This window comes from Pantherophis guttatus, chromosome 1 (genome assembly GCF_059756535.1).
Source record: "Pantherophis guttatus breed Tessera chromosome 1, ASM5975653v1, whole genome shotgun sequence".
NCBI classification, from domain to species: domain Eukaryota; kingdom Metazoa; phylum Chordata; class Lepidosauria; order Squamata; family Colubridae; genus Pantherophis; species Pantherophis guttatus.
Window position 1 is genome coordinate 172,938,790 of NC_142063.1, and position 13,191 is coordinate 172,951,980.

The following is a 13,191-nucleotide window of genomic DNA, read 5'->3' on the forward strand; positions in this document are numbered from 1 at the left end:
TGTCTTGCAATCTCCATGGATTTTTTTTTCATTATCAACAAGCAAACTCTTGTCCAGAGATGGATTTGCCCAATTCCTATCATATATAGTTAACCCTAACCCTAAATCTAAACATGCCTTGCACAAGGGCACAGTGGCTTTCTACCAACTCTGTAGTCAATCTTTGGCCAGATCTTCTCCCTCCCCTCCCTTTTCTTAGACCAGAGGCAAACCTGGGAGGCCCACAATGAACAAAACTCCAGAAAGGCCCCAGATGGGCCCTAGGATGAATAGTGCTTACCTGCCCCCCTACTGACCAAGCCAGATGCTTTTTCACACATGGGACAGGGGAACCTGTTTGTGGTAGGAAGCAGAAGTGGCAAGCCCAGTCCGGCCTGTCAGCGCTACGTTGGCCTCACTGTACATGGTGGCGCTCACGGGCTTCCCTCCCCTGCAGCATCGACCTGTGAACTGCTTCCAAGACTCCAGTGTCTTGCCTGACCAAATCCAGACCCCAGAGGTGATGCCCACCACCAGGCACATGAAGTACTTGAGCATAAAAACAGCATAGTCAGGCTTCGGTCTGGACTTGTCCCCCGGGCAAGAGCAATTCTGAGCCATCTCCCATTTCTCCCTGTAGTGCTGCTCGTAGATGTAGCAAGCCACCACAATGGTAGCTGGGACAGTGTAAAGAACGGTGAAGATCCCAATACGAATCATCAGCTTCTCCAGCTTGTCCGTCTTTGTGCCCCCTTGTTTAATCACATTCCGAATTCGGAAGAGGGATACAAAACCAGCCAGCAGAAACATGGTCCCAGTGAAAAGGTACACCACCAACGGAGCGAGGACAAAACCCCGCAGCTTGTCCACATTCTGATTACCCACATAGCAGATCCCAGCTACTGGGTCCCCATCGACTGAGCTTAGGGCCAAAACAGTAATGGATTTTACACTTGGAAGAAGCCAGGCTGCCATGTGAAAATACTGGGAGTAGCTAGCAATGGCTTCATTCCCCCACTTCATCCCAGCTGCCAGAAACCAAGTAAGAGACAAGATGACCCACCAGATGGAGCTTGCCATGCCAAAGAAATAGATCAGGAGGAACACCACAGTGCAGAGGGCAGGTCCTGTGGTTTCATAGTGTATGTGGTTGTAATCTTTGTTGCAGGCCACATTAGCATGGCCCACAATCAGCCGGATGATGTAGCCAATGGATACAAAGAGATAACAGGCTGATAAAAAGATGATGGGACGCTCGGGGTACCTGAACCTTTCCATGTCGATCAGAAAGGTGGCCACTGTGGTGAAAGTGGAGATGAAACAAAGGACGGACCACAAGCCAATCCAGAAGGTAGCAAAAGTTTTTTCATCTTGGGTAAAATACGGCTGGAAGCAAGGAATTGCGCAATTGCGCACATGGCCAGTCTCGATCTTGTTGTAGAGCGGGTGAGTTTCTTGGGAGATGAAGACTAAGGGCTCTTTGCAGGCGCATACTCTCTTGCAGTCACTACTGGTTAGAGGGGTGAGATTTTTGTGGATCCCTTTGGAAGAGCGGGTGGGCTTGGTAAACAACGGGGGCAAGGTTGTGGCTTCCGTCTGGTTGTGATCCATGCACAGCATCTCAGTGTCTCCTGGAACGGGCAGCTTATCACAGTTCATCCTTTCCGGCCAGGCAAAGCCGTACTGCCTCATCAAAGGAGAGCACCCAGCTTTGGCCCTCTCACACACTGACCGGCAGGGCGGCAGAGGCTTGGCGTAGTCCAGCAGGCAGATGGGAGTGTACATGCTGCACAGGAAAAATTTCAGATCCAGAGAGCACTGAATCTCCACCAGGGGCCAGAACTGGTGCACTTCCAGGCCAGCTTCATCTTGGGTATCGTGGTTGAACTGGTTCGGCATGTAGGTCAGGTTGTAGCCAATGCCTTTGCACATGGGCACGGTGATCTCCTGGCAGACGATGGCCTTGGATGCAGCCGGAGTAGGAACGGGAGCCTTCAGCACGAACAGCAGAAGGCTCAGCAAGGCGTCTCTCAGGCCAGGGCGAAACCCGGCCATGGCAAGGCGCAGGGGCCGCGCCAAGCCGAGGGCGCGGATCAAGTCTCCCTCCTCGCCTCCTCCCGGACGGCCGCTGCCTTCGCTTTAACCCCTCCGGCTGACTCCAAAGCGGGAGGCGCTGGGCTCACAGGTGGCGCGGTCCTGGAGAAAGTCCAAGGGCCTCCCGACCGGCCTTCTTTTCCCTCCCAAGGAGCCCAAGTCTTCCCATGGCAAGAGCGGTTGCTGCCAATTCCGCGGAGGACTCGCTGCTCCAGCAAGACAGGTGCGTGCGGGGGATAAAACCCGACAAAACAAAAAACAGGCGAACTCCATAACAAGCCAGCCTGGAGGGCCCCGCTCCTTCGCTCTCCGCTTGGAAGTTCAGCGCAGAGAGCAAGGCTGGATCCCACACCTCAGCGGGAAAAGTTTCGCCTTAACTTCGCCCTCGGCAGAATATCAAAAGTCCTTTCTGAAAGATCCCGCGCGGCGGAGAGCAGGCTTGTCTCGGGCCCGGCCGAGGGCAGGAAGGGCAGCCGGCGCGCGTCCTCCTGCTCCGGCTCCTTTCGCGTTCCCGAGAGGAAAATTGGTCAGCGGGATCCCGCGCCGGGTGGCGCGCCGTGGAGCCGGCTGGCCGGCCACGCCGCAGAAGCGGCGGCGCGGAGAAGGCGCGGGCTCCCCATGCTTCGGTCGCACCCCGAGTTAAACCCCCGACGGGCTCCTGCCGCCTCTCGAGTCCGGGGACGTCTTCCGTGAAGCCGCGAGTCCCTGAGATTTTTCGGGGCGCCCCACTGGCGAAGAAGGGGGCGCCCAAGCCGCGATCAACGCCTCCCGTTCTCCTCAACGCACGGAACCAGCGAAGCGCCACCGCAGGCGACTGCAGCTCCCAGCCGGAGCCACCTGCGCTCTAATGCCCGGCCCGCGAGACCGCCTCCCGGATACGCCCCCTGAGCTGGAGATCAGCCCGGGGCCGCCCCCTCGCCTTCCCCGAGGGAGGAAGTTGCAGCCTAGGGAGCCCCGGGGAAGACGGTTCGCCGAAGGCTTCCTAGGCCGGCGGGGTAGAATGAACTTTTGGAATTCGCAGCCACTGGAGGTTTGAGAGGTTGCGCTTAAACACGTTTATGGCAAGCAAGTCTGCAGCTGATCGCCATAATGAAGGCTCCACGTGCAGATACCGTCTCTCAGCTGCGGGAGACTCGAGTTGAGCTTTCCTCCCGCGACTGGAGGCCGGATTCTTTTGCAAATGCCGATCGGCCAGTTAGGTTAATTGAGCCAAACTGTGATTGGGATATTATAGTTTATTTTTAACTTTAAAGAGTAATGTGTGAATTCGAGGCCCCATTAAGAAGCCAATTGAACGATATCACGGGATCTGTTAGCACAGCACCCTGTTCCTTCAAACGGCCAATGTTCTCAAGAAATCCACACGCAGTTCATTGTCCTGCTTCGTCCCTGAAAGCGGTCCTGGGCAGCCGGCATGGTTTCCCTCTCGGTGAGCCTGGAGGTTTTCCAGCCATCCAGGGAACTGCCCTGTGTGGCTTTACCTCATCCCCCTTATAGAGTCCCTTAAAACTCCTTACAGCCTCATATGCTCCCAATTAATGACGTGAAGTATGAACAAGTCCTTTCTATGTTGCCCTGAATCTATTGGTCATCTGTCCACTGAATTAAAAGGAACTGAAGAAGCAACCATACTTTTTCTCTCTTCCCTTTTTTAAAGTTTGCCTATAATTTCAGAAGATCTGCTAAATATGTGCACCTTTTATAGACACTGGTTGATTTAAAGAATGTTTATACATCTCATTTCCAGTGTACAATTGGCTTTGTCCATATGCTGGAAACAGTGGAATAAATCTGAGATTAATTGAAATAGTCAAAATTGTGAACATCCAGAGAGCAAACCAGGCCAGTTGGTAATAGTGCTGTTGTAGGGATTATTTGCTCACTTCCAAATTTCCATCCAGTGTCTCCTAAATGAGTTGATATCCAGTGAGAATTGTAGGTTAGCATAGCTGGTGCGCTGCATGCCAAGTTGGGAGGCTGCCATGGGAACAGGTGTGCATGCATGAATGTGCCTAGGTGTGCATGTGTGTACATATGTGTGTGTACACATAATTTTAGGGTTTTCTGTGTGTTTTTAGTATCTTTGTTGACTCTTGACAAAACTGCTTGATTTTGTTTCTAAGGTGGGATTAGAACTTGGGCTCTTGGTTTCTAGCCTGATGCCTTAACCACACCAAACTGGCTCTCTTATCATTTCACTACTTTTCTTTACTTATGTCATAAATGCAACAAAGTGGGCCATGGGCGGTTGGGATAATCTAGTAGACTGCCAGTTTCCCCCTACAAGTTATTTAAAAACAGCACTGATTAAAATGGTCATCCTGCCCATTCCTGATCAGGGTGCTGAGTTCAAGAGAACCAGTAGTGTATATCTGTGCAAAAAAATCTGGATTCATGATCATGGGCTCCTTCAGTTCAAGTTTCCCAAATGCTCAGTGGAACACATACCTACTTCTCAAAGACAATTGACCCAAAATAGGAACTGAGGTCTGCCTTCTCTTTGTTATGTTACCCATTGTTGTTACCCATTGAGCTGCTATTGCAGTTCTCAGATTTTATTTTGCATGTACCTGAAGCTCATTCTGTTCTTTATGCCCTTTGTGAATCTCAACTCGTTCTTTTGATTTCCTGAAACCATCTATGCAAATCTAGTTTACCATTATGTATGTGTTTTTTCATTGTCAGTTTTTTTTTATTGAACTTTTTCTGCAGCTTGCTAGCTGAACTCTAGCACTTTCCTTGAGGAACCAGAGATTTATAAAGGTAAGGTACAATAGGCACAGCTGCACCATAGTGGGATTTCTCCTTTATTAGTGAATTAAAAGTATGCAAGCTTTTGAGGCAAGATGGTAAACAGAGTCACTCTGAGAGAGATGGGTGGTATACAAATTTGATAAAAGTTACAGACAATATTCTAACAGCATTGAACTATCTTTCCTTAAGGCATATAATTAACAGAATTCAGAGCTGCAGTATAGATTGCTCTATCTTGAATTGTACACACATTGTGGATGACTTACTGAGTTTCTGATTCTTCTCACTCTTCATATAAAGTTATTTATTGACTCGGGCTTAAAAGTCCTTTGCCCTGCAGCAATGAACGTTAGTGTTGGGATAGTAGAAAAGAGTAAACATTCTGCACCACTACTGGCACTGAAGCATCCAGTAACTTCAGTAAAAAGTGCCAGGGATATGGCTTAGCTGCCACAGAACCTTTGGGGTAGAAGTGCAAAACCCCAAACCTCTCCTGAAATGGGTCATTCATCCGGAGGCAACCAGAGATGCAACCAGTATGGCATGGCCAGGATTTTGCTTTTTAAAATAGCATAATACACACCTCATGTAATTACATTTGTAAAATTATGTGTAACCAATTTTCCAGTTTTGAAAATGGCCACTTAAGCAGTAAGCACCTGTCCCTTACCTGATGCCTTCTATTACTCAAATAATTCATAGTCAGAAGGACCAAATGTGGGATTGGGTCATGGTGATTGTATTTCTTTGCTTAAGGGATTTTACTCGTTATAAAAAAAAATTATAATACATTTGTATACATTATAATATAATGGGCTCTAATGTAACCTCTATCAACTCTGCTATTAAGACAATACTTAGTCCGGACTACCTTCCTTCCTTCACCAGCAATATTGAAATTTTAATATAAGCACTTCACCTGTTGGATTAATTCCACAAACTATGTTGGTTGTTAGGCAGACTTCTTCAAGCTGGTACTTTCCAAGTATATTGTGCTACAGTGCTCACCATGCATGCTGGCTGGGGATGATGGGAATTATAGTTAATATACCTGGAGAGTATGAGCATAGAGGCCAGTTCAACGTTTTTTCAAGAAAATTCTCCTCTGATTGCCAATGCCTTGATGGCACAACCCCCCCCACCCCCCCAAAAAACAAAAAAAACTGATGCTGACTTTTTCAAATCTACTCTTTCCATCCATGGTATTTCGGATTTCCAAGTTGTTAGATTTTGCAAAGTACTTTCACTGATGATAATGGAATCATCTCATTTTCCCACCCCAAAGGAAACTACCACACAACATACCCAGATTAAAAAAAGGAACATGACAAAAGCTGAGCAGATTTCTGGATTCTGTAGCAAATCTTATGACTCCAAAACAGAAGGAAATGCCCATCCTAATTTGCCCCTGGTTGGTAAGCAGCCAGAGAAACTTAAGTTTACATTACTTTGCTTTTCATAACCATCTTTGGAAGCTGGTCTATAAGCCACAAGGGAAACATTGCTGTAGATTTCTTTGCTATAAAGAGATCTCTTGTGGCCTGCTTTGGCGAAGGTAGCTCTTGAGCCTGTTTTTGGTAAGGACTCTAATTTGCTTTATATTTAATTAGCTCAAGACATTTTGGCTCATTGTACAAAAATCAGTTCATAAAATGGGCTAGTGTCCCTTCTTTTACTGCCTCCCCATCCACCAGCTCAAGGCAGGCTTCTCTGCTCTGGGCCTTGTTTTCTGCCTCCCACATTGCAGCCCAAGGACCTGGCAGAAGATGGATGCAGGCATTCCACTTTTACAGATGGAAGAAGCTAGGAAAAGTCTACAGCTATCCTGACCTGAAGCTCCCCAGATTTAATGACTTGGGCATTTGGAAAAAAATAGTATTAACACTGAAAAACCCAACTCAATATAATATTTGTAAACTGGATGATTTTCAAAGGCAAGCAGGTTCATGAGATTTAAAGTTAAATGACTCCTTTGACTGATGGCTAATGTAATTATGCTCCAGGTACTTAATCTTGTTTTCCTTTTCACAGTAATAAGCTTGATGGCAAAGTCTGGAGGGGCTGCACCCAATATTTTCAAGGAATTGTAGGTTGTACGTTCCTCCTCAAAAGATAAAGTGACCAGAGACAGAAGAGGGAAGGTCAGAAATTTTGATATATCCTGCAAGCTCTTTTGTTCTTAGAGACAAAGGTTAAGGGCCCACATTCTTCTGAAAAGTCAAAGCAAGGATTGGCTGCTTACTACATGCTTTGCCTCAAACACTAAACCTGTTTTTTTTCCCCATAAACATCTCAGTGAAAAAAATGTGTGGGGGGGGGGGGAGAATCCCTTCTTGGCAAGTGCCTTTACCAGACCTAAGCTATTGAACAAAAATTGTTCCTATGTTCATATTAAGGCAGTCTCTTTATTGGGCGAATTTAAAGTCATAAAATAATGTACAAGCTTCTGGGTACTCAAAACCTGTTCATTGGGCAGGCTGTTAAAATAAACTTTTTATGTTGGTGGAGAAGATTTATAGCAAATCTGCATTTTAAAAGTTGTTTTACATAGTAATGTGAGGGGATGAACACTTGATCTCAGGGTGGCAAGAAACTGTTCTTCTAGTCTAAGTTCAGGATTTTTGAACTTTCAGGTATCTTAAAAGCTCCCTTGGCCATAAGAAAAAAAGGAAACCCATATCAAAGGATTATTTTTATTAAGCCAGTGTGTCACAATAGAGGGCATTTTACTATTTGTTTATTTCTAAAAAGCAGTGTTTCTTTAAGCAAGATAACAAAGAGATGGGAACAAGAACTCTCACTTTGTGCAGTTGTGGTTTGAAAATCAGTTTTATCCTCCTTACTCATCTTAGCTGGTCTGTGGATATGCCTTAAGAATTCAACACTTTGCACATTATCTTGGGACTGTGAGTGCACAAACCATTAACTACAAAATGCTACCCAAGAATATAAGGATGAACACTGTACAAGAAAAAAACAAACACAACACATTCTCTAGTCTTCACAATATATTAATACAGTTAATACAAGAAGCACCGATATAAATAAATATATCCAGTGTAGTCTTCCCGAGTGTCAGGTTGGAGAGTCTAAGTAATGATTTTCAGAACATACTGATGTGGACAGTAATTGTAAATAATTTACTCATCCTGCAATCCTATATCTATTCAAAAATAATAAGCCTATTTGAAAAGCATGTATTTTACATAACATAAGACAAGTAAATGTGGCATGAAAGGAAAGGGGAAAGTTCAGAGAGAGACAGCCAGGAAATGAATGATAAGATTTAAGACAAGGTAAAAACATATATGGCAAATGTTGAAGTTCTCTAGGCAGGGAGCTTAAGTCTTTCATTTCTTGAAATTTTATGGACTTAACAGGCTTTCAAATATCCTCCCAAATGGGCTAAAAACTTGTGGCTTATAACCAAAAGAGATTCTTGGACAATAAAGCAGCCACATGCCATGCTGTTTCTGAATATTTATAGTTCCTTGAGTGGAGAAAACGTTAGCAAAAAGCTGCTCTTGGAGTTACTATCCAGTTTATTGTATTGTCCCTATTGAGCAATAGGGAATTAATATTCAAAAAAATCTTGTGGTCTGCACTCTATATTACATTATACCAGTATACTACTATACACCATACTGCACATTAGGGGTGCAACACAGGTTGATTTACACGCCCCAACTTGAGTGCCTTTGGGATGTGATTTTTCCAGAAGTCTAATGAAAACATCAAAACTGCAGTAGGTATTTTATTAATTGCATTTTATTTAGTGGACACCTTTGGCCTTTATTTCCTCACTGATTCCTAATATCTCCTACTTTTAATTCATTAATTATAAAAAAAATTAATTCAGTTGAACTTGACTCCTGGCTGCAATCTGAAAGTGGTGAGCCATTGCTTTCTCCTGATGTTTTTTTTTTTTTTTAATTTCCCAGGCTAACCTACAGACCTATGCTTTCCTGGTGGCCTCCCAGCCCAGCATTAACCATGTCTGTCCCCATTTAGCTTTCAGGATAAACTAAGGTTGGCCAGTTGCTGCCATCTGCTATATTTGTCTAAACAAAATGTCTCTCTCTTTACAAGGCACTTCTGTATACAGCAGAGAGAATGAGTCTGTGACCTCCTTCAGGCCATGGAGTTCAAAGTATCAGAAATGTTTGGAGCTTGACCTTTCTGCACTAAGGGATAAGCAACTCCCCTAAACAAAATTGATGATGCAGGTCACAATTTTAGCAACTTCATGGTTTACTAGGGACATCGTTGGTGCAGGCATTTTTATCTGACAACTATAGGTTTAAGTTTTGAAAGAAAAAAAAGAAGATGAAACTATATCCATACCATTTCCAGAAAGCTACATGAATCTGGTTTGATTCCAGGAAGTGTTTTTTTTTTCCCAGTTAGGAATTAGACTCTTCTTGATACAGTGAAATGTGTAATAAAAGATTTTCAGATTTTTTAATTACTGGATCTTAGTCATTATCGTCAGATTAAAGTGATGCTTTATGGAAAATAGAAAGTCTTCCTTATACTTTTTGACAAACCTGTGTATCAAGGTGGTATTGTGATCCCACCCACTATCACAGTCTTGAACTTTTCTCCTGAACTTTTGGATTATCAGATTTCAATTATTTTAAAATGTTGACAGTATGTGTACATGCATGTATGTTTGATTAAGCACAGTTTCTCTAACAATGTAAACTGACATCTCATTTGAGAAACAGCAGTGATAAATTATGCTGGGTCAAGGGAAGCCATCCAGTATTGTTGAGGAAATATCTCTGTTATAGGCTCTGAATCGGTGAACTACATAAGGATACATGAATAACTTCTCCCATTCCTCACCACATTTATTCAACAGAACTTAAATGGGTCCTTCAAACCAATTAGGGCTCATTGTGTTGGAAGCTGTTGTGTATTTTAGAACATTTTTAATGCAACAAGCTTTATTTGCTTAAAACAAGTTGATATTCATTCAAGAGGTTCTCTATAGTAGGGTTGGGCAGACTTTGAAAATGCTTCAGAGAAAGTGCTTTGGGCTTCACACAAACATAGCCTCTTTGCAATTCATTAAAGCAGCCTGGTTCCCACCCCTCCAGGTTTTGGCAGAAGCCAAGAATCTTTTTTTGAGATGCAGCTGCTTTTAAGGAGTCAATTCTTTAAAAATAATGCAACTCTTACAGCAGATGCACCCCCCCCCACACACACGTTTACTGTTGGTCAGGAATAGATGTGGTTTAAAAAAGCCATGGGAATACTCATCTCTTAAGAGCCTTGGTGGTGCAGTAGTTAGAATGTAGTATTGCAGGCTAACTCTGTCCACTGCCAGCAGTTTGATCCTGACCAGCTCATGGTTGACTCAGCCTTCCATCCTTCCAAAGTCAGTAAAATGAGGACCCAGATTGTTGGGGACAATGTGTTTTGTCTCTGTAAACTGCTGAGAGGGCTGTAACGCACTAGGAAGCGGTATATAAGTCTTAAGTGCTATTGCTAAGTGCTATCTTCTTACATAATCATATATATGACTAATATTACAAAACTCTTGTAGTGTACATGTCTCCAAAACATTTACCTAGTAGATGCTCCAGAATTAAAAAGGTCATGGGCTCCTGATTTAGGGTTTCTGTAGCTGTATATTTTTTTCATTACATTTGGTGCCTTCTTTACATTATAATTTGTTTCAGGCTTGTCTTTTGTATACTTATCTGAGGTAGTTTTTTAAAAATTTGTTGTACACCATAAACTATAAACTGAATGGAACTGGCAACTGTGGAAACAGTTTTCTGAGTGACAGGATAAAAGATATTGCCTTCCCCAGGGAGGGTTCCCCCCCCCCAATTACTGTACCCCCATCTGGTTTACAAGACCCAAATGAATTTGGTGGAGAGAAAAAGCGGTTTTGCTTCCACTCTGAAGTCAGTGGGCTTTAATGACCTTTGGTAGCCTTATCTGGAAAGCAGATACAATTGTACTTTATTAATCAAAGTAGCCTTTCCTCAGTCGACACACCGCGGCGAAAACAGCGCCATTGCCCAAGATTCCTGAAACAAGGAATGCGTGGACTTGCAAAAAACAAAACAAAACCGGGGCCCCAGATCCCAATGTATTTGAAAACCCTTCTTGTGCAACTGACCACACATTTCGAGAAAAGCATTCCCCTTTACCTGTATGCTTGCCCGTGTTTAAAAGAGCGTAGCCAGGCGCGCCGCGGGACGGAGAACAAGGAGCGTCTGCCCCCCCCCGCCTTTTCTATCCGCGAAGGGAGGGGAAGAAAAGTTGGGACAAGCTGCTAAAGGGGCACAATATCCTTTGCACAGTTAGCCCACTAATTACTATTAAGCTCTAGTTCCCCTTTGTATTCCAATGGGGAGCCTTCAATGAGACGCTGCCTCTTGGGTCTTTCATGAGGTTGGCCTAACTCTTGAATAGCAGACTCTCCCCCGCCCTTCTTAGCTGTTTCTTCCCCCCCCCAATCCCCCGGTTGGCTCCGTTTTCTTCAGATGCCCCCCCCCCCGCTTTCTTTACTTTTCTGGTAGCATTTTTGTTTTGTCCGTGTTGTGTAAAGCCCTAAATGAATCTTGACTGCCCCCACGGCCGACTGGAGAAGCACAAAAGGGCTCTGCTCCCCAGCTCCTGCTCCATTGTGCGCCCTAACAATGCACTAATTGGCGGTGACAATCGTGCTGCTGGGGAGGGAAGGGTGGGGTGGGGGCCTTTGTTCCTTTCTAATCAGCGAAATTAATTTTTTTAAAAAGGAGAGAAAGAGCGCGCAAGGCTTGGTTTGGAGGGGCGGGTTGGAGAGCAAGAAAGGAAGTTCGCAAACCCCGAAGTCATTTTGTTTGGGTCAGGTGATTTCCAGGAAAGCACTCCCAAGTCCTAAAGAAAGCGTAAGGGGGGCGGCAATGGGGGGCTGAGGAAACTCCCTGGGCTTCCCCTCTGAGAGCTCCGACGGTGAGAAAAGCCCGCTTTCAACCCTCCCGAGGGAGAGAAGGCGACACCAGCCCAGACAAAGACATCATCGCGGCGCGCGCTGCCTTACAAATGTCGCTGGAGCCGCCGGCAGAATCCCGCCCTTCGCACCAGTTTGTTTTGTGACTCAAAAGAGAAGAGGAGGGAAACGCTGCCGTGTGTAGGTGTGCAGGGTGACCATTTGGGCTGCTTCTCTCGTGACCCCTTTGCCACGCGGTGCATATGATCGTCCGCGGGAGCCTGGGGAAGGAGCTCTACCTGGTATTTCAAGGTTTGCGCTTCATACCTGCAAAGAGATGTGTTCATTCGATCCCTGAATACCGTAGCCCCCTGAAATAGCGGTCCCCCCACTTGTCCAAACTCAGTTCCCCAAAGGGCGCGAGTCGAAGCGACTCTTGCCAGTTACAGGAAAGGATGTTTATGCCCTTAATTTGACATTAAAGCGAATGGGGTGTACATGGCCTGAATCATGGTCCAATATTTGATAATTGCTTAAAAATGTCCTTAAAAACGTTCAAGGGCATGCCTAAATAAATTCATAACATGAAAAAATGGATCATACTTTCATACTATTTACTTACAATGTCAAGAGCATGTTACTCAGGAAGTCTGTTCTGGATAATTGTCATTTTCCTGTCTGGCATTTTGAAAAAATAAACGAGAAGGTGTCAATATTTACTTTCTGCTTTGGACAAATACAGTGATTTTGAAATCTCAGCATGATACTGCCTTGGCAGATCTTAATCCTGCTATCTTCTCTGCACATTTTATGTGAAATTCTTCCAATTATTTCGCTAATCATTGTTAAAACATGCAATACATACAATCTTCATGGTGGATGTTCAATTTGTATCAATCTATTTATGAGTCTGAATGTTCTAAGGGTGTATAGGGCTGCATTAAAAATACGTTCAGGTTTTTCCCAGTTAAATGCTAAACACTAAGATCCTAAGAACTATTTGTTGGCTAATTCCTCTGCCTCATTTGCTCTCTACTCTCCCAGCAAGTCTAAGGACTTTTTTGGAAGAGAGAATAAGATCTGAACCAGTTTCAGTTTGTAGTGTAAATATGCCTGACATTTAACATAGTTAGAACTTGTTTGCACATGGTGGTGTTTGATCTGATACCTTCTAATTATTCAAGCACTGAGCATGGCATGCAATCATATTCTAGGGCAGTTTTTCCCAACTGGGCCCCTTCTCCTGTTGGATTACAGCTCAGATCCTCTGCAGCCAGCAAAATAACACGGTACGCGGGTGATGGAAGTTGTAGCTCAATAGATCTGGAAGGCACCAAGCTGGGAAAAGCTGTTTGTAGAATATATGGGCATTGATATGATACATTTTAACTGCTGTGAAGAAAGACTGTGCTGGGTGTCAGTTCTGATCCAGC

The 13,191-nt window shown here is 44.5% G+C and overlaps 1 protein-coding gene across 2 annotated transcripts in view; it reads right to left on the bottom strand.

The window, feature by feature from the left end:
• Positions 1-2,913, bottom strand: part of FZD5 (frizzled class receptor 5) — a 41,978-nt gene extending 39,065 nt beyond the window's left edge. For both annotated transcript variants that reach the window (XM_034431777.3, XM_034431786.3), the window contains exon 1: positions 281-2,913. In XM_034431777.3, coding sequence (XP_034287668.2) covers positions 313-2,034 — 1,722 coding nt within the window. In that variant the 5' untranslated portion in view covers positions 2,035-2,913 and the 3' untranslated portion in view covers positions 281-312. The remainder of the gene's footprint in view (positions 1-280) is intronic.
• Positions 2,914-13,191: the final 10,278 nt, after the last annotated feature.